Source organism: Ciona robusta, chromosome 1 (assembly GCF_009617815.1).
Source record: "Ciona robusta chromosome 1, ASM961781v2".
Lineage (NCBI taxonomy): Eukaryota > Metazoa > Chordata > Ascidiacea > Phlebobranchia > Cionidae > Ciona > Ciona robusta.
In genome coordinates this window covers 13204323-13224517 of record NC_143235.1, presented here as the reverse complement: position 1 = coordinate 13224517, position 20195 = coordinate 13204323, and the positions used below count along the sequence as shown (strand labels likewise).

The 20195-nt window shown below is 32.6% G+C and overlaps 4 protein-coding genes across 6 annotated transcripts; 1 reads left to right on the top strand and 3 right to left on the bottom strand.

The window, feature by feature from the left end:
* The first annotated feature begins 87 nt into the window (after window positions 1-87).
* Window positions 88-6143, top strand: LOC149743442 (chaperone Ric-8A-like). The gene is made up of 13 exons (XM_089886422.1): window positions 88-274; window positions 976-1023; window positions 1194-1386; window positions 1803-1888; window positions 1970-2190; window positions 2247-2352; window positions 2428-2522; window positions 2889-3051; window positions 3459-3551; window positions 4107-4254; window positions 4573-4720; window positions 5049-5168; window positions 5612-6143. The coding sequence occupies exons 1-13, from the start codon at window positions 176-178 to the stop codon at window positions 5712-5714; spliced, it is 1623 nt and encodes a 540-aa protein (XP_089742548.1). The 5' UTR covers window positions 88-175; the 3' UTR covers window positions 5715-6143.
* On the bottom strand, window positions 6039-7402 carry LOC149743441 (splicing factor 3B subunit 5-like). Its single transcript, XM_089886434.1, has 2 exons — window positions 7144-7402; window positions 6039-6392 (listed from the first exon to the last, which is right to left on the bottom strand). The coding sequence occupies exons 1-2, from the start codon at window positions 7274-7276 to the stop codon at window positions 6265-6267; spliced, it is 261 nt and encodes an 86-aa protein (XP_089742560.1). The 5' UTR covers window positions 7277-7402; the 3' UTR covers window positions 6039-6264.
* A 1258-nt stretch (window positions 7403-8660) lies between these two features.
* On the bottom strand, window positions 8661-10270 carry LOC149743440 (sulfotransferase 1C1-like). Its single transcript, XM_089893885.1, has 3 exons — window positions 10108-10270; window positions 9170-9320; window positions 8661-8919 (listed from the first exon to the last, which is right to left on the bottom strand). Exons 1-3 carry the CDS (start codon window positions 10135-10137, stop codon window positions 8798-8800), a joined length of 303 nt encoding a protein of 100 aa, XP_089750011.1. The 5' UTR covers window positions 10138-10270; the 3' UTR covers window positions 8661-8797.
* Window positions 10271-10607: 337 nt separating this feature from the next.
* On the bottom strand, window positions 10608-18528 carry LOC149743439 (acyl-CoA synthetase short-chain family member 3, mitochondrial-like). 3 transcript variants are annotated; one of them, XM_089893880.1, is made up of 14 exons: window positions 18330-18528; window positions 17836-17969; window positions 17344-17488; window positions 16920-17003; window positions 16395-16504; window positions 15785-15914; window positions 15211-15429; window positions 14705-14800; window positions 13584-13735; window positions 12982-13181; window positions 12704-12849; window positions 12117-12339; window positions 11421-11593; window positions 10608-11008 (listed from the first exon to the last, which is right to left on the bottom strand). In XM_089893880.1, exons 1-14 carry the CDS (start codon window positions 18432-18434, stop codon window positions 10937-10939), a joined length of 1989 nt encoding a protein of 662 aa, XP_089750006.1. In that variant the 5' UTR covers window positions 18435-18528; the 3' UTR covers window positions 10608-10936. The 3 variants fall into 3 exon arrangements, with proteins under 3 accessions (XP_089750006.1, XP_089750005.1, XP_089750007.1); XM_089893879.1 differs by lacking the exon at window positions 14705-14800 and adding an exon at window positions 14381-14476 and having other exon boundaries at window positions 18330-18524; XM_089893881.1 differs by lacking the exon at window positions 14705-14800 and having other exon boundaries at window positions 18330-18526.
* Between the last annotated feature and the right edge of the window lie 1667 nt (window positions 18529-20195).

Below are 20195 nucleotides of genomic sequence, written 5' to 3'. Positions count from 1 at the left end.
TATAATTAATTTTAGGTACATTTTAAAGTTAAAGCGAACGACAGAAAAACGCAAAAATAAGAGAGAACGTGAAAAGAACATTCTTCCAACTTGTAAACATTATTTGCAAACTTCTGCGTAGATAACACTGCTAATACTTTCACTACGTTTTGGTCTTGTCGCGTATTTGCAAAATATGGAATCTTTGGAAATCGATGAACAATCCGTGGTCGATGCATTAAGCTTGGACGATGAAGAAAAAATTCGTGAAGCATTATCCCTTTACAATCAAAATGTAAGTCACGATATTCTGAAGTTTGTTGAATATATGAAATTATAAATAAATGTCTGTAACTTATTTATCGTTGCGCGTTCGTTATAACAAGGGTGCGGTTGAATACATTTTATGCCCACTTATGAGTTATCATATATGTAACTTTATGGCTGATCCATTTTTGTAAGATTTTTAATTTTTTTTTTATTGTATGACTGACAATATAGCCAATCCATAAGTGACCATTGGGTTGGACATATTGTGCCCCCCCACGAACACACAAGCCAACACGGCAGTAACAATGAGTCTTGAGCACGTAACCTTACGCCTAAGCTCTAGAGGTGGTTAGTGTGCCTACCTGTAACCCAGAGGTAATGGGTTTAAGGTTCGAGGTAATGGGTTCAAGCTACCATTGTGGGTGTATGTGTTCTTTGCTTTAATCCAGTGGTCACTAATGGGTTGTCCAAATCATCAGCCAATCATAAAAAAATTTCCCCAAAAAGTAAGCACCCACAAAGTAACATACCTGGAACTTTGTAAGCTGACACGAGGTGTATGTAACAGAACCCCCTGTTTGTCGTTGTTCAGCCATGCAAGGGTAAAGCATGTTACATTCATCACTTAAACACAGTGGCCTATCGCCACACATTTAAACACATTGTTCAAAAATCCAAATGCTATACTTATACATGTAATCATGGAACATCTGATTTTTTTTACAGAACAAAGAAAAGTTTGCTCTTACCTCGAACAACACAGCAAAGCGGCAGGTATTTCATCATCAATTTAACCAACTTTAACTGTTTATTATTGCTTGCATACTTAACCTGACCTCCAATTACTGTTTACCAGTAACAACCAAAATAAGAATCCTGTATCAAAACCTTTGAATAAAGAGGGCTAAGATAAGGTTTAATTAATCTTTTATTGTTAATTCAAGGTTTTAGCAAAGAGAATGTTGAGAAAACTTCTTCCTTCTTCTGAACCGAAATATTTGTCGGAAGCATTGAGCGTGCTTCTATTTTTATCCCGAGACAGAGAATTGGTTTCAAAATGCTTAGCATCTGCAGACTTCACCAAATACCTTCTAAAACACAGCAAATTAAATGGCGCACCAATTGCTACTGATACAGGTGGAATTTAGTTTGTTTTTTTGAATTTTATTTTTTTCTACAACTTCGGTATTACATTTTTTGGCCTGTTTCTTAGAAACGAAATTTAGAAAAAAATCACACTGTGCACAGATGGTGAACAATTCTTGTTTAATAAAGTTTAAAAAAAAATTTTTTATTAAATAAATTTGGTGGTATTTGTATCATGGATATTTTTTTATTTATTTTTTTTGTAGTGAATTTAAGTTATTTCTTGATTGCAAAATTATTTTACGTTTAATTGTTTAGATGGCGATGTCGAATTGAACTTAAAGATCGAATTACTTGCATGCAAATGTCTTTGTAATGTGCTGTTCATCACCAATTTTATTTATTTTTTTTGTAGTGAATTTAAGTTATTTCTTGATTGCAAAATTATTTTACGTTTAATTGTTTAGATGGCGATGTCGAATTGAACTTAAAGATCGAATTACTTGCATGCAAATGTCTTTGTAATGTGCTGTTCATCACCAATGATGCTAATGTAAGTAATATCTTGTGTAAGTAATATCTTCCAAACAACCAATACACACATTGATTTGTTAAATGATAAATTCTGTCTCAGGACACATTTACAGATCATCAGTTTTTAAAATCGGTGACGGAAAAAATTGTTGAGCACCAGTCGCGCCCGGATGAACACACAGTTATTACTCTGCGACTGGTTTTTCTTATCACTGCATTAAGTGCTAAAGGACGTAACCTGTTCATAGAAAACCACAATGCTCGCACTGTTCTTGTTCAGTTTTTAGAATATAAAATCAACCAAGTGAATGATACGGACAGGTACGACTGTGAAGAGATGGAATTTTCGTGGAGGTTCTAATTTTATTTTTTTCCAGAGAAGGGAAAGTTTTTACTCCAAAGCAAGTAGAAGTGGTGGATGAAATATTAAAGGTGTTGTTTCATCTGAATGTTGACTTAAGAAAATCTTCAATGTATAGTACTGTAAGTGCATTTGTTGGTCAGTTATAGTTAACCTTTAAAATGGTGGATTTTAACTTGAGTTTTGCATTGTTACAGCAAGAAGTTAGTGATCTTGACTTGACATTATCATTGTGTCGAACTGTGTTGTTGTCCGCGTGTGAGGATGAAAAACGAACAGAGTCATTGCATTGGTAAGTCATGTTTACAAATAAGACACAATAACACTTACTGGAGGGTGGCTCAGTGGTTAGCGCAACCGCTTATAACAAAGAGGTTACAAGTTCAAGGCTTGATGATGCTACCACTGTGGGGATAGTGAGAGTGTGTTCATGAGCAAAACACTTAACTGGTTGAGACTTGATGGTGCTACTACTGGGAGTATGTGGCAAGGCACCTAATGCCAATTGCTCTAACAAAACACCCATGTTATACGACTATCGTTGCCCCAACCTTCTAGGAATAAAACATGTTATATTTTTTTTATTCATTCAACACACATTTTTATTTTATGCAATGTTGATAATCATAACTTAAAAGTTCCATTCACTTGCATATAGTCATGCTGGGAACGCGATCTATAGCGTTCCTCCACAGCAATTGAAGATGAAAATATTGATTGGAGAAAAATCGGAGCAGGTTCAGGAAGAAAGCCTCAGAAAAACTGAACGATTTGCTCCGATTAAATCATTACTTCATATTCTTGAACATCGGGTTATGAATGTAGGAAACTTATTTTTAGAATAATAATTTAAAAATTATGTATATATATCTTAAAATTTGGTTATAAATGTATGAAATTTCATTTTAAAATAATAATTACAAAAATTATGTATATATTTTTAAATTTGGTTATGAATGTATAAACCTATTTTTTAAAATATTATTTAAAAAGATTATGTATATAATGTATTGGTTATGAATGTATGAACTTATTTTTTTAAATATTAATTAAAAAGATTATGTATATAATGTGTTGGTTATGAATGAATGAAATTACATTTTATAATAATTTTTTTTTTAAATAAATTATTTTACAATTTTAAATATTATTTTATAATTTTATTTTTGGTAAATTGCCTATTTTCAACATCTTATGTGATGTCTTAAGTTGTTTCTCCCTTTAACAGAATATTATCACTGTTGATGTTTTGCAACCCCTGCTTGCTCTTCTGAGCCAGTTAAGTCGATGTAGTGCAGATGTAAGAAAAGCTTTGAAAGCAGTAAGTACATTATCACAAATGATGGGTTTCCTTTAATTGGTGCGGATCCACCATGTCCGCTAATTCACAATAGTAAAAATTTCTTATGGACATACACTAATTATAGGGGCCGCAAAATATATTTATCAAAGTACTTTAAATAATACTTTGTTGGGCTTTAGAAAATTTTGCCGCCTTACTGGTGCAGGTCCACTATATGCCTGCTTTGTCGAAATGGTAAAAAACACAAGTGAACATGAACTAATTAAAGGGATAAAGTATTTACATCAAAATACTTTGAAATAATATTTTTTGGGATTTAGGAAGTTTTGCTGCCTCCATATAATTGGTTCAGTTCCACCATGTCTGCTACATAACATGCGCCAAATATGGGGGGGCAGGCCTACCCTAAAATTTCTACTGGCATTTTTAACAAATGCACATTGCCTTCCGCCCTTCCCTATGTTTTGAAAAGTTTGGCAGCTATACTAAATCTTGATAAAAACACCAGTGGACATGCATTAATTAAACAAAGAGACCGCAAAACACTTTAAATAATAGTTTGTGGGGTCTTAGGAAATTTTGCCGCCTCGAAAGGATTTTCATCGCAGACCAGAAGATGGCGACGCCCTTTCAAATAAACTTGTAAAACTTTGCACACACGCAAATGTTGAAGTGAAAAATGGTATCGCAGATTTTCTTTTTGTATTGTGCAAGGAAAATGGTAAGAATAAACTTAATGTTTTCTCAATTATAAAGTTTTTTTTTTCAGGTAAAAATTTGGTATGTTTTTTTAATTATAAATTTATTTTTTCATAAAATATAAGTTTTTAATGTGTTATCAATTTTCAATTTAATTTTTCCTAATTGTGAACTTTCTGGTTTGTTTTTTATTTAACGAAATTTTGTAATGTGTTTGGTTTAATTTGTCCTAATCATATATTTATACCTAAGAAAAAAAATTTCTCCAAAAAAAATTTCGAAGTATTCTCAATTTTTAATTTAATTTACCCTAATATTAATTTTTCTGGTGTGTTTTCAGTTGACAGGTTCGTGAAGTATACTGGTTATGGTAACGCAGCTGGTTTACTTGCTGCGAGAGGATTACTGGCTGGTGGTTTTGGTGAAACTGAATATTCAGACTGTGACTCTGACAGCGACACAGAGGAATACAAGATTGCCTCCCATCAGTAAATCATGTTTATTACGTTTTGTAAATCTTAATTTTAACTAAATTGAAATGGGAATGAATTCAAAAATATGCCTGACATAGGCCTTAAATGAGCATACATGCATACTCTTTAATCGTTTATGATACCATATGTGAATAATCCAGGTATACATAGTAACATGTAAATAAGTAATCATGCACCAATATTAGGTAGAGTACATGGCCTAAAGAGAACCCCACGGTTCCTGATTTCTATTTTTTTACAACAACAATATTAGTATAATTTTTATAACTATACAATGATGTGTCTCGGTAGTTTCAGGGCTTTAACTTTTATTTAATTTTAGAATTAATCCAGTAACTGGCCATGTTCAACCCCCACAAAATAACCCAATGGAAGGCATGAGTGATGAACAAAAGGAATATCTCGCTGTTAAACTTGCTCAGGAAATATCTCAACTATCAAGGTAGGAATGTTATTATTCATCTTCAAAAAAATGCTATAAAAACTGTTTATGAGGAAATGTCTCTTTAATTTATTGGTAATTATGAATAATTGGCGCTTTAAAATTACTAAATTGCTTGTTTTTATGCAACATTTAAACTATGTGCCATTCTCTAACATAAGAATTGGAGAAACTAAATCTTATTTTAGTTCTAATGGAATATAAAGCTTTTACATTAGTGCAGATAATTGGGAATATAAATGACCCACTGACAGGTTAAAATACTTAAATGAAACATTAATACTGGGTTTTGTTGAAAAATCAACAGTTATATTTTCATCACAGTACTTTAAAGATTCATTTAAAACCAATTTCTTTTAGTTTCACAATTGCAGAACATAAAATCCGTTTGCAAGCATTTTTATTGATATTTTTGACTTCAGAAACATTCATTTACCTTTTAGACTTAATACCATTCAACCAATGTGTGTTGGGGAGGATGGCCAACTAGTTTCACTCACTCAAAAAGTTCACGAGACACAAATCACAGACGAACAATCTGATTGATAGACTTCCAATTTGACTAAAAGATTTTAATTACCTTAGGAAATCTTAAAGTGTTTTATTTGTAAAGTTTTTCTTCCATATGCAGTTACTATTTCTAACTAAATGAATTTAAATTTAACGGGATAAAAATTGATGTTAAAATGAAATCATGTGGGTACCACACTACCATTATTCCCACACTTGCATTTTATTTATTTGTGCCGTCACTACTGCCATGTACTATACACTGTCTTATTGTTGTTGCATGCTGAACTAATCAAGTATTAGTCGCACATTGTTTCTGATTTTAATGATAATATATCTGTTCCAGTAAAAAGATAAACATTAAAAACTTTTTAATGTATTGTGCAACACATGTTTTCGAGTGATTCATTTTATAATGCTGTAAACATGAGATACACAGCTGTGAAATAAATTCCACACATAAAATGTGTTTTCAGTTGGCAAATATCATTGGGAGAAAAAAAGATAAACAGGTTGGTCAGCGACATTTAATTATAGTTACTGGGACACTTTACAAAACCTGAAATATCACAACTTTAAAAAAAAATTAATCAACATTTGGTCGATCCGGAGGGGGCCCACATGGTTGAAACATTTTTTCCAACATATTGAAACGGACTCTGGCTTTCGTTTCATTTTCCGCAATTGCGATGTAATTCAGTAAATCATGATGACCTGTAAATAGTTATAATTAATAAGTTATGGAACATGGTATTCCTAAATTTGTATTGTAGGCCTGACAAGTGACAAATCATATGGTCACTAGGTTGGAGAATTTGCCATTAAGTCAGTCTGAGTATGGCAGGTGCACAAGCGATTTTGTTTAAAAACTTTTGGTCATGCACGCCAATTAATTTATCAACTCCGACTTTTGATAATAAAAAAAAAACTGCCTTGCACACATGAGATCTTGTTAGAAACTGCCATATTATGCAGAATGGCCATTAAGTATCTTGCCAAAAGACATTCTAGCCAACAATGGTAACAGCATTAAGCCTTAAACCCATAATTTCGGAGCTAAAGGGAGGTGCCCTAGTAAACTTTAATATGTAATACAGCGACAGAGAAACATGAGGAAACAACTTATTGACCCTAGTGAAGAATCCTTCGGTACAGTACGTGTTAGGCTGGTTAAAGTGTTACAGCTTGATAGCAAGGAATTAAGTTAGGTGTTATGTTATATTGGATAGTTGTTAGGGGTTGGGTGGGTAATCATTTTACACCGTGTCAAAAATTAACTTTGAAAATGCGCGAAATCGTGCTGCGGTATCACTTAGGCATATTAAACATTTTGAAACCAAAATTTTAGGTGGCCACCAGCTAAAGGATTTCCGGTTGGTAGTTGGGGGTTGGCTAGCAGATAACGCAAGAGAAGAATTCTTTACTAGCACTAACTCATTATTTCAATAATCAAATAAAAAATTACCGACGAATGAGGCAAGCGTATCTCTGTGTTGGTTTGTCAACCATTCCCACTTGGTCGTGTCAGAGTGGCCTGTTCCTACATACTTCGACTGAAGATGTTCCATTTGTGAGAAAATGTTGTAGCGATCCCCCATTTTGCTTTTTCTTAAAATATCCTTTATGCAGCAATAAAAACAGTTTCTGCGCAAAGCCGAAAATAATTTGGTTAACGTTTGATACACGATTTCGGATAGTAGTGATTCTTCAAAGTGCTTTCAGTATATAGTATACAGAGCTGATGAACTCCAAAGTAACTCTGGTATATAGTACACAGAACGAGAGCCGAGAAGATTAGCGACCATTACAGATTTTTTCTTATCCTCAATATTTGTATCTATCACCGGGATTTTGACTTTATTATTTACGTATTTAGTAGTGCTGCCCATGTTTTGGCAATGTTTTGTCCAAGTTTTGCCCATGTTTTGTTCATAAAAAAATTTAGACAAAAATCTACAAAAGTATTCCTCCCCAAAATCGCACAAAAAATAGGTAGAAATTGGAACATGGTAAAAACATGAAAAAACTTAAAGTATATATTTTTTATATGAATGTCAAAAAATAAATATAATAAAAAATACTTTATTTTAATTCGTGCTCACTCATTAGAAATTTACTCTCTTGTTCATGCTCATGTTTCTTCTGCTATCAGGGCAAATTTGACAATGTGGAACAATTATAATAATTCATATATATATTTTTTTTAATACAAGGCATTGTGTGTTATCCATCTTACTCCATCTGTATTTACAAAAAAAAAAACATTCATTGTAACAATTTCAAAAAAATAATTCTTCTTTAGTAATTTAAAATTGCAAAGAGAATAAGAGACACTTTTCTTATGAAAAATATTCATGCGTCGACACACATCTGATTTTTTCATTTTTAAAAATCTGTTTTCATTGAAATCTGTTTCATTGAAACCGCGAGATAAAACCGTGCTCCTTTAAATCTTTCGACCTTGATTTTATTACATGCTTTATTGTTACCCAAGCATTAAAAATTAACCATACAATCCAACACTGCTTAAGTGAAGAATTTCTATGTGTGTCGGCGATGTTGTTACAGAAAAATTCATTATATAAAAATAAATACTTTATTTGTTTCTTCAACAATTGAAAAAAATTTAAAAACCATTGTCACTACACTTAGCAGGCAAACAAGGAGCCATTTAGGTTTAATTATTTCCAAGTTAATATTTTATTGAAGACAACAGTGTACGTAAACCTTTATATTATTTGATAAATGCATTAAGTTATTGGTCACTATCTAGATATTGGTTTAACTATACATAACAAAAAGTCTGTTAGTGTTGTCTGATGTGTTGTTTTTAAATGCTGGAGATAGCACAATGTTTTCACTACATGATAAAAATATTATTACACACAAAGTTATAAACACAGTAACATGTACAATGTTTTCACTACATGATAAAAATATTATTACACACAAAGTTATAAACACAGTAACATGTAAGCAGGAATAAGGTGTATTAAACAGAACAATTGTGTTATAACAACTGTGGTTTCTAACCATGCAAGGTTACATATTGAATTGTCAATACTGATAAGCAAACAGAAGCATGTTTTAAATGAAGGTATAAATGTTTTGTTACACAGTTATTCTGAATGAAGTGCGTATTTAAACTTGATATCCGTTGCTCCTAATACTTCTTCCACTTTTTTGTCCGAGTATTCTGACTGGTATACAGTCAAATAATTCTTCCAATCACCAACACATCCTGTAAAAACAGATTAGTTCTAATTGGAATTATTTCAACTTTAAGCAAATTTAGGTAAGATTTATAACCCTGACAATTAAAGTACTAATTTTTAACTCTTTTTACTAATGTTTCAGTTTTGCCTAAAAACTATGTTTTTTTAAAAAAACAAAGCTCTTTACACTTTAGTTCATGTTTTCACCTACATGCCACATCACAATTTTAAACATTTAAAATTGAACATATCAAACAAATCTCTTAACAACTTAACCTTTTCTGACGATAGGGTGTTCAGATTTTGAATTTTCTTGTTGTGTTTTCATGATTTGAAGTGAACAATTTTGTATCACTTGTTTTATTTCCTCATAAGTTAAGTCAACTTCAACGAATTGACAAAGTTTTCTAACAGCATTTTCGAAATCCTGTAAGCAAAATATTTTAAAAAATAGAAAATTTATTTAAGTAGACTATGTGTTGATTTTACAGCGATAGAATTACCTGTTATATTACCTGTTATAGCCAGGTTGATAAATGATTTTATTTCCTTGGGGAAAATTTCATTGTGAGGGGGAATGTTTGCTTTGACTGTGGAGTAGGTCTGAGTGAAGTGATACCACGAAAGTACTTGATCTTTGGGGTTACAAAGCACATATACCATCTAGTTGTAAAAACAGGTCATTATATGTCATAAGACGGTTAGAAACATATATACCTGTTACTTCCGCTACTTAGCATAATGTAAATAATCTTTTAACAGCTCATCTGGTATAAAAAATGGAGTATACTTTCGATATTTCCTGTGTTATCCGGCAAGACTTTACCGGAAAAGACTTGTTCGAAATACGGAGTTTTTTTTCATACCAGACATTGAACGAATATTTACATACATTAAAGTTGATAGTATATTATACAACATACATACACAAAGAATAAAGATAAATCCCCTTAAAAAATTTTTAGCAGTAAATGTAGTTATAGTAGTAAAAACTATCACATTAAAATTAATAAACATTAAAGTTACCTGTTTATTGCCTAATAAACTGTAAACTAATATAATAGTTAAATGTAGCGCTGTGTGTGTTTGACATTCTACTACCACATTAAAGTTTTAAGTTACCTTTTTAATTTAGATACCAATGACTTAAATGTAGCATTATAAGTCTTAGAAATTTTAACTATCAGAAATCTAACTACCATTAAAATTTTTACCTGTTTTTGGATAGGAACAAACAAATACATCCCCTGCCTTTGGATTCCACTCTGTATTTACAAAGTTAGCATTGTGTGGTTCAAATCGAGCCTACAGGTTAAAACTTCTGTATTTTTTTCCTATCGGCTACCATTTTCATTTTATCCCAATATTCAAGGTATTCACTGACATCTGGTGGACTGTCTTCAGGAAACAACTCACATATGCTATGTATAGCTTCAGACATAATGATACTACTGCTCAAATCTTAACAAGACTAATCCAATTCTGGTCGTAAACTGCACCAATTTTAATAATAACATGAATGACTAATTCCAACTCTTAACAAAACTAAAATGTAATGGCTGTAAAACTCCTCTAATACCAATAATAAACTTTTAATGATCAATTTCTAAACTGACTTATCAGCAAATTAATAATTGATCAGAGTGTTTGTTCACTGGGATTCACAAAATAGTGACCCACAAATACGATTAGCATACAAAGAAGTTTGCTGATATCCCTGATTGGTGATTTTATTGTATCGTACGATTTTGCAATAAGAACAAAAAGCATAGCAATAAAGGAGGGAATGCACATTGCGTAAGATACAAACCCGTAAAAAAATATTGATACAACAACCCTTAAAAATTTGATTTCGGCAAAAAAAAAAATGATAACAAGGCAGCAAATTAAAATTAAAATTCATGATTAAAGTTAAATAACGAAATTTTTTGCATAAGCGCATGTACTATTATTAAAATTACAAGGCACTTAAACACTGCTAGTGATATACAAGTTAAAACACCCAAGTTAAAATAAAAAGAATTGCCTAAACTTTATATGATATCATGGGGAATATTCTGACACAGATTTTTCAAGTTCCGGATAAACAGTTGAATCTTCAATAGTGGGCGATACCTGGGATAACAATTGTTAAAAATTTATATACAGATACAAAAAGTTATTACCATTTAGTTAAACTCTTATAGAAATTGGGCTGCGACCTAGGGTTGGATTAAGGGGACAGGAGTTTTTGTACAATATACTTTTGTTTAAATTAAAAAATTACATTTTTTGGTTTAATTTAACATGTTTTAAAAATGCAGTTGTGGTATCTATGTTTCTTACTAGACTAAGTTATGTCAATCAAGGTGTAAAAGGGTGGGTTTTAGGCAAAGGGGAATTAAACTCAACCCTTATTTTTATTCGAGCTGTGTCACAGCATACATATAATCTTAGACTTACTTTAATATACCAAGAAGTAGTCATATGCTATTACAGTGTAAAATTGGGGTTTGGGGAAAACGGGGAGTTTATAGCCTAAGCTTACTTTGTATGGTTTTTTATTGCATATCGCTTGTAATGTGTTTCTTGGTGTTTTTCCTGATCGAGTTTTTGGAAGTCGATTTACGAACACAGCTTGTTTAAAAGCAGCAACAGGACCAATTTCATCGCGTACTAACTTGATAATACTTGGTAAAACAGATTCCGGATCACGGCAGTCTTTAAAACACAAACGTTCAACAAATAAAATACAAAAATTTTAAATTAATATTTAAATGTATATGGTAACTGTGTTGTGGATGTAGTTGGACTGGTCTCATGAACCGCTTACTTAAAGATTTCTGGCTGTTGTGGTAACAGACCAAATCTGGCCTAAATCCAAGGTTCTCAACCACATAGATTATTTTGTTGCACTCAGATTTATTCCAATTCAAAAATGATCTTTTGGCCACAGTTTTTCGGATCACAAAACAGACTATTACTAGGATCTTCTGGAATTCCATTAAAATTTTAGTATAGTAGGTTGGGGGAAGATGGAACACCTTTTCATTCTATTTTCTCGCCCAATTTGGTAGTAAACAAAGAAAATGCAAAGAATTATAAAAGCGTATCCTCACGACTCTCCTAGACCGTTGTTAATTGTTTAAAATACAATCAGGATATTTGGATATTATGTGCTAAAGGTGTCCCATCTTTCCCCACCCTAATATATTTTCTGATATATCTGGAAAACTGAACTTACCAGATTTAATGACGATATAAGCGAACGGTATGGAACCTTTAAGTTTGTCATCTTTTGCTACAACAGCGCATTCCACCACTTGTTCATGTGAATTTATCACCTCTTCAATATGACCACAAGACAGTCGATGACCCGCAACATTGATGACATCATCAGTTCGTGACATCACAGAAATATACCCATCTTCATCCTGTACACCAGCATCCATGGTATCATAGTACCCCTGCAGAAATTTATAAATTTATTCAAAGAAAATGTTATGACACTTATTTAATATCTAGTAAAAGGGTAATGAAATTCGCTATTGGAAATGTGCTATATATATTTTTTATTGTATGGTTGACAATTTAGACAATCTATTAAGAGATATGATTATTAACAGATGACGAAATAACAAGACATTTGTTTTTATATCTTTTGTGTTTTTTGTCTTTTCATATTGTTTTATATTTATTTGCACTTCTAAATGTCATCAACGCTATTACAAAAAACTTAAAAATTTTCTATCAAAAAGTTGACAACATCTATAAAGAAGAATGCAGTCAGCGATGAAATTTGTTAAATCGACTACGAGACTTTGAACCCACCTCATATTTAGTGAAGTAAGTATTCCTAAACCTCTCATCGTTATTCCAAAGTGTTTGGAACGTTCCAAGCGGTAGTGGAAGTTTTGCGACGATATTTCCGAGGGTTCCTCGTTTAACTTCGTTTCCATGATCATCAACAACTCTTACTAAATAAAAAAAATAATAATTTGCTGGTTTTTTTAAAAAAATCATTTTTTCGTTGTGTTTTCGACAAAAAGATAAGGTATCTAATTTTTGATAAAGTATCTATTTTTTTCCTTTAAAACAAAATGACTCACAATCCCAGCCTGGTACTGGTAACCCTGTTGAGCTTTCTGGGGGGTCAAGCCGGTTGCCCAATCCAACACAGGACGCTGTTATAGCACTTCCTGTTTCTGTTTGCCACCAGTGATCTAACACGGGTGATTGAAAAGCATCTTTGGACCAACGAAGAGTGTCCACGTCGCAATGTTCACCAGCCACAAATAAGTTACGCATGCTGGGGGAAATATAAGAGAAGGAATTGTTATGTTAAATCTGCATTTCAAACTTATTTCAACATTAAGTATTTAGAACTAGCATAGTGCTTTTTGTTGTATAAAGTACTTTTTAGCATAAAGTATTTTATCATAAAGTAAATGTAACAGTGTTAGTAATATGGTAATATGATACAGAATTTTATCATAAAGTAAATGTAACAGTGTTAGTAATATGGTAATATGATACAGAATAACATTTAACTTGGAGGTAAGAAGCAGAACAGTATCACTATCATACTTAGTTAAGAATTAGGCAGGCGAAAATTTTTATATATATATATTATGTCAAATATTTAATCAAGAACGTAAGTTGCAGTATGAATACAAAAGCTGTAGAAAAGCAAACAAAGATATAAATTCACCTCGTCAAATCAAACTGTTTGCCAAGAAGTGCATCAGGGTCTTCGCGTTTAATCGCACGGAGGGCCGTCGGGGCAACAAACAACGCAGCAACGTTGTGATCTTGAATTATTCGAAAGAAAGTTGTTGCATCGGGTGTACCTACCGGTTTTCCCTTAAATATAAAATCACAAAGTTGAAGATATATAACTTACAAAAATATGCAAAACATGATAAAACTTATAATGTACAGTCCGTAGAAATGTGAATATCAGATGTAGTCACGTCATTTTGAATATTTTACTCCGTTTAGATTCACTTACACAATGTAATTGTTTTAATTCAGAAAATTCACTAAAAAGATATTTTAGAAAAAAAAATCTTTAAATGTACCGTCTGTACTAGTGCTTAAACTAAATTATGAAACATGATACAGTTACATTCTTTTATTTGAACTATGAATATTAAATATACTCCTAATATCATGCTCTACCGCTCTGCACATGCGATATACTAGCACCACTGAACTGGCAGCATTACTCACTACCAGTGCCCAGTGGTGCAGCCAGGCGTTGATTTTGATGGGTGGTTTTTGTACCAAAAAAATTATACATTTATATTTTCTTTTTAATTTTAAATTAATTGATTAAAAACCATTTGGAAAAAGAAGTTTATTCGTTTCTCATTATACTAAGGTATGTAAATTAAGGTGTAAAAAGGGAAGGGTTAGGCAAAAAAAGGGAATTGTAAAAGAAAATGCTCACTAGTATACAGTTCTACCTTTCAAACAAGCATGCAAATTACAGAATTAGGTTAAAACCTCATATAAAAGTGATTTAGAACCTTGCAGAAACGGAGCATGCACGCCATACGAGTGACCAACAGCCCAACCAATATCAGCAGCAGCCCAAAACACCTGTGTATAACACCACACAGTAATATGCAATTTACAACATTAAAGAATTAAACTACTGCTAATTTAGCAAATCAAAATAAATATTTTTAATTTTATAAGATTTGATTTTTTTTTCTGACATGCAATTTCAAAGGCAAAAATTTTCTAGTAATTTAGCATTTTACAAAATTTGCGTAATTTCCAATGCAGCAATTAGTTTTCGTTGCAACATCTACACTACAGGTATACCTCGAACATTAAAGTGGCGTTGCCATGTACTAGTGGAGCATGGCAAATATATGAGTGGCCTACAATCCAACCAAGGTCAGATGCTGACCAAAATACCTTAGTTCGGTAAGAATTTGTTATTGGGAACTGAATTTTTGATTCGGGCATATAAAAGCAGTCTGAATGTAGTAGGCCTAATGGGATAACCTTTGTGGTCAATTCTAGGTTCTAACCTAAAAGAACCTCACCCATATAGAATAGAAAGTGGGTGTTTTAGTAAACTTTTTATTAAACTAGAGAGTCAAAAAATAGAAAGACAAATAATCTACAAGATAACTTATGCAAACGTACAAAAAATATATTTACTGATAAAATAAAACATACTTTCAAGAATAAATATTTTTAATAATTAATATAGAACAAACTACTTAAAGAAAAAAACTCTTTACTGATAATATAAAACAGATTTTCAAGAAAAAATAGTAACTGATATTACAATAGATTTTAATCCTACAACATAAACCCACCTCTCCAGGGTCAACACCATAAATTGCCTTCATACTCCAATGCAGACGAACTGAATGTCCTGCTGTTGGCCGAACCACAGCTTTTGGGAGTCCTGTGGTACCAGATGTGTATAGGAGGTATAGGGGGTGGTTTGAGGGGACAGGAACACAGTCATGTGATCGACCTTTGTTCATCAGTTCATCCCAATCTAAATCATTTTCACCTAACTCTGCTGGTTCCTAAAAACAAGTGATTTTTTACAAGATATTAAAATTTATTTTTGAAAGGGCATTTACCATCTGAAAAGTGAATTACGACCTGCAATATTTGTTATTTACTTATATATAATTTATAAAAAAAAATTGCTTTTGTTCTTCTGTTTTTACATATACTGGCACCATAGGCGCCAAATCTGGTTTGGCAGAACATACAGAAAAGGTTATTTTGGAGACCTATTCAGGTCTTTTCTGCGCCACATAAATCAGTAAACAGAACCAATAGGTTAATTTTAATTGACATGAATGCGTCTCACTACCCAGGTCTCCCCTTTATTGTAAAGACTTTGTCAAATACGACGAGAATAAAACCACCTACCATGTTTGGTCGTTGATAAATAATTGTTTTGAGCGGTTTATGGGAAGCCATGGCCAATGCTTCATTTAGGATTGGTTTGTAACGAACAACCCTGGATGGTTCAACTCCACAACTTGCAGATATAATAGCTCTGTTGTGTGGAATGCATAAATATAAGACTTTTTTTACGTGGCCAGATATCGACAGTCATTATATAACCAAAGTGTTCTGTTTCAGGCATGCGCACTAAACCAACTGTGCCACGGCGCCAAAAACAAGTATGTAAGTATAATAGAATTTAACATGTAACAGATGTAAGTTACTATAAAACGGAACACCCGTGTTATAATGACTTTTATTTTCCGTCCACTTGAAGATAAAGCAAGTTAATTTCAAATATATAGCAATAATGTGCGAAGACTAAATTTTAAAGCTATACCACTTATTTAAGATAAAGATCTGTTACAGTGTGTATGATTACTTTTGTACCAATACTGTGGTTTCTGTTAAAAAAAAAACATTTTTAAAAGTACAAAAAGCAGTCTAGGCCTTGGGTGTTGTGGTATTGGACCAAATCTAGCTTAATTCCTAGGTCCTCACCCATATAGAATAAAGAACATGATATACATACTTAGGTGTGCAGTTATCAATTCTAACTGAGAGTTCTTTTGCAGCGAATCCACCAAACACAACAACATGAATTCCACCAAGTCTAATGGTTGCTTGCATTGCTACTACTGCCTGCAACAAAATAAATTTAAGGTGGAACATTACCAATACCATTATAGTATACTAACACTGTAACAACATTACTTTGTTTGAGGTAAAGTTTTAAATAACCTTGCACAAATATTCTCAAATACAGTACCATATATGCAAGGCTGGATTTTTTAAAACAGAACTTCTGGTACTATCAGATACCTTCATTTATTATAATCTATATTAAAAGCACTTTGCAATGCCTGAAACCTATTAGTTAAACTTAAACATTTATACAGTAGGGTGATCCCAGTGGGTTTATGCTAAATTCAGCCTCTTGTTGTTTAAATTTCACCTAAAACACATTACACACATTGAATTCAAACTTATACAAGAGCTAGAATATTTATTTTGAAATATTCACCATTAAAAAACCTATTTATATGATTTGAATTACCTGGGGTATCATTGGCATGTAGATAAGAACTCTGTCTCCTTTCTTTACCCCCATGTCAGACAAACAACCAGCAAGGCAGGATACCTGTAGAACCATATTTAAGATTTACGGAACCAAAATGTGATGGCTGATAAGCATTGTAAGGGAAGACAGTTTAGTCATACAAGGTCTTCTGTATTTTTTATTGTGTTTTTTTACAGCAATGCAGCTTAGTTAAAATATACTGGTAGCAAGCATTTAAACTTGATTTTTAACTGTTTGTATTCCTGTATGAAAGCAATCATTGAAATTTCTTACCCAAACTTGGATTTATTTCAATATACATATTATGGATTTAAATCGCACATTGTCTTTGGGAATAATTGGAGTATGAATTACACACATACCTTTCAGTTAAATTTAAAGTTAGGACTTATAAATATACCTGCTTTAGTAATTCATTGTAGGTAAGATTTTGAATTGTGTCAGTGACTGGACTGTCATGTATTATAGCCACCCTGTCTCCATTACCTTCATCCACATGACGATCTATGCAGTTGTAGCAATGGCTTATTTCACCACCTGTAAACCTGATATTAACATATAGTTGAATGACTTCATTTTGTCTTTTCTATCACGTACCCAAGATCGGAAAAGTTTTTAAAAGCAAAAAAAATGACAGTAAAGGTAAAACCACAGTCGTTATCTTGTTCATGCAGAAAACAGAAGTACAAAACTTATTCTATTAAAGACATGACGCCTACACACATGTTATAATGTAATAAACCATTAATTTAAACAACATTATTAGTACGTGTATAGTTTAATAGTTATACATGGCTTGTGAAACTAGTACAAATAAAGTTAAACACATATAGCGTATCAGTAGTATGTGTATGTATGATTTTCTATATTTTTCTGTAACAACTATTCTAACCATTTAGTGAACGGAGAATTTGAATTGTCAATAACTTTGTCCCATTTTTTGGTCCACACAAGATTTTCTGCAGCTTCAGCCCAATAAGCGGAAGTGTCTTTTAAACTTCGCTCATAGTTTGTTTTGTATAACAACTGAAATCAAAGAAACTTAATTTATAAATTCGACTTGGACTATTACGGTCCAAACACTTAAAACAGAAAGTATAGACACTCTTTCAAAATCAGTACTAAAAGTATATATGTATAGCAAAAATAGTCACCCACAAAGTAACATACATGGTAACTGGTAAGCTGGCATAAGGTTTATGAAACAGAACACCTGTGTTATACGACTGTCATTTTCTTGCCATGCGAGGATAAAGCAAGTTACATTCATCAACACAATTAGTTTAGCTGCAAATCCACAGCTATATTACAAGGCAGATCTAACATTAAAAAACATTAAAAAACACTGAACTTATACATAAATGTTTAAACGAAAACGATAAATACCTTGCTTTGAAGATGAATGCAACTAATATTGCCATTGACTAAAGTAGGATGCCTTCTGTTTAAGATTGGCAACTGGTGGTACTTTGTACTTAAAGTTCTCAGCATTTCAAAATTATATTACTCCTATTTGTTGTTTAAATGATTCTGATAAATACGTTTGAAATTAAAAACTACAGAATTAGAAGTATTTCTTAAAAGTCTTGCCATCGGTGTTGCGAAAACCAAGCCTACACGATTTTTTAGCCGAGCCTATGCAAAACCCATACACAGTCGTAAGCTGCGCCACAGCACACACAGCGGCAATCCTGCGCTGCATTCGTATCTGCTGCGTGTGTCTCAAAAAGTCAAGTATATATAGCAGACTGGCGGACTAGCGGACTAGCGGAGTACGTATATACGAATATAAACGCGACAACGCAGTAACTACTTATCTTTTAAAAAGGAAATAGGCTTGTCTGCTTGACAAAACCAATGGGGAAGGGTCATAGTCTTGTTAAAGCGCCAGTCTTTGACCCCCTATCGGTTACGGATTCAAGGCTCATTCCATGCACGTTGTAAGACACTTATCGGCAATTGCTCCAACCCAGTGGTCACTAAGGGGTTGTCTCAACGTCTCTACTAAGTCTGGGTCTTCTAAATTGTTAGCTATACATCATTTAAATTTACACAGCTGCATACTTGGTAACTCGTAAGCGCGCACCAGGTGTGGGAAAAAATCCATACAGTAGGCGGGGAAAGATGGGACACCTTTGACACATAAAATCCAAATATCCTGAACTTGTTTTAAACAATTACCAACGGTCCTTATGGGAACCATAAAGATACGGTTGTATAGAATAATCGTTGGATGTTTGTTTATAGTTTAGATTAATTTGGAAAAGTGAAAAAGTGTCCCATCTTCTCCCACTTTACTATACTCTTAAAGTCTGCAAGTATTTTTTGTGATGGAAACTACAGCTTCGAAAAGGCAAGCATGAGATTTGCATACTGTACCTTCATTCTAATTAAATGTGGATTCTTAAAACCCACCCTCACCGAAAATGTGCTGATCGAGCAAGAATAATTTTGCTTTACGAGCTGTGGAACGGTGAATATAGCGCGCCTGTCTCTAGCCCAGAGTTTATTTGGGTTCGACCGTCAATGCAGATAAAATCGCGGGTGTCCTGGAGCAAGTGCTCAATTCAGTATGGATTGTCAAGACTGTCATTCACACATTAAATAAAACATATACCCACCCATTAACGCGGTAACTCGCAATACGCAGGCACGAGGTGCGTGAAACAGAACACCCGGGCTATAACGACTGTCGTTGCTACATCACGCAAGGATAAATAATTTACATTTATTTATACGGTATTACTAAACTTTCGACTAATACACAGCCAACAAAATCGACAGAAAAAAACGATGTCGGGTAACTGCTCTGCATTTTTTTACTTCTTTTTATTTGAATTTATTTTTTATCACACACGACAACATTGAATTACAATTAATTTGCAAATAAATAAAATCAAAAATAAAATACTGAATGTTTGGTGCAAGAAAATTTAACTAAAATTAAACAAACATTCAATAAATTTGAAGTTATTTTAAACCCTTTAACATGCGAAAATGTTCAGTGACTAACCTTATATTTCAATTAGGAATAAATGCATTAGAATAAAATATATTTAAACTAACACAGTTAGCAACAAGATATTAAGTATCTTTGTTGTGAAAAAGGGCATTTTAATAAATGAACTTTCCGTTGCATAACTATGACTGCTATTAATTGCTAATGTTAAACATAACTTCAAAATAAACAATAGTTGGTATAATGAAAACCAACTGATCATATTTTATTTATTCATTATTATGTTTAATTAT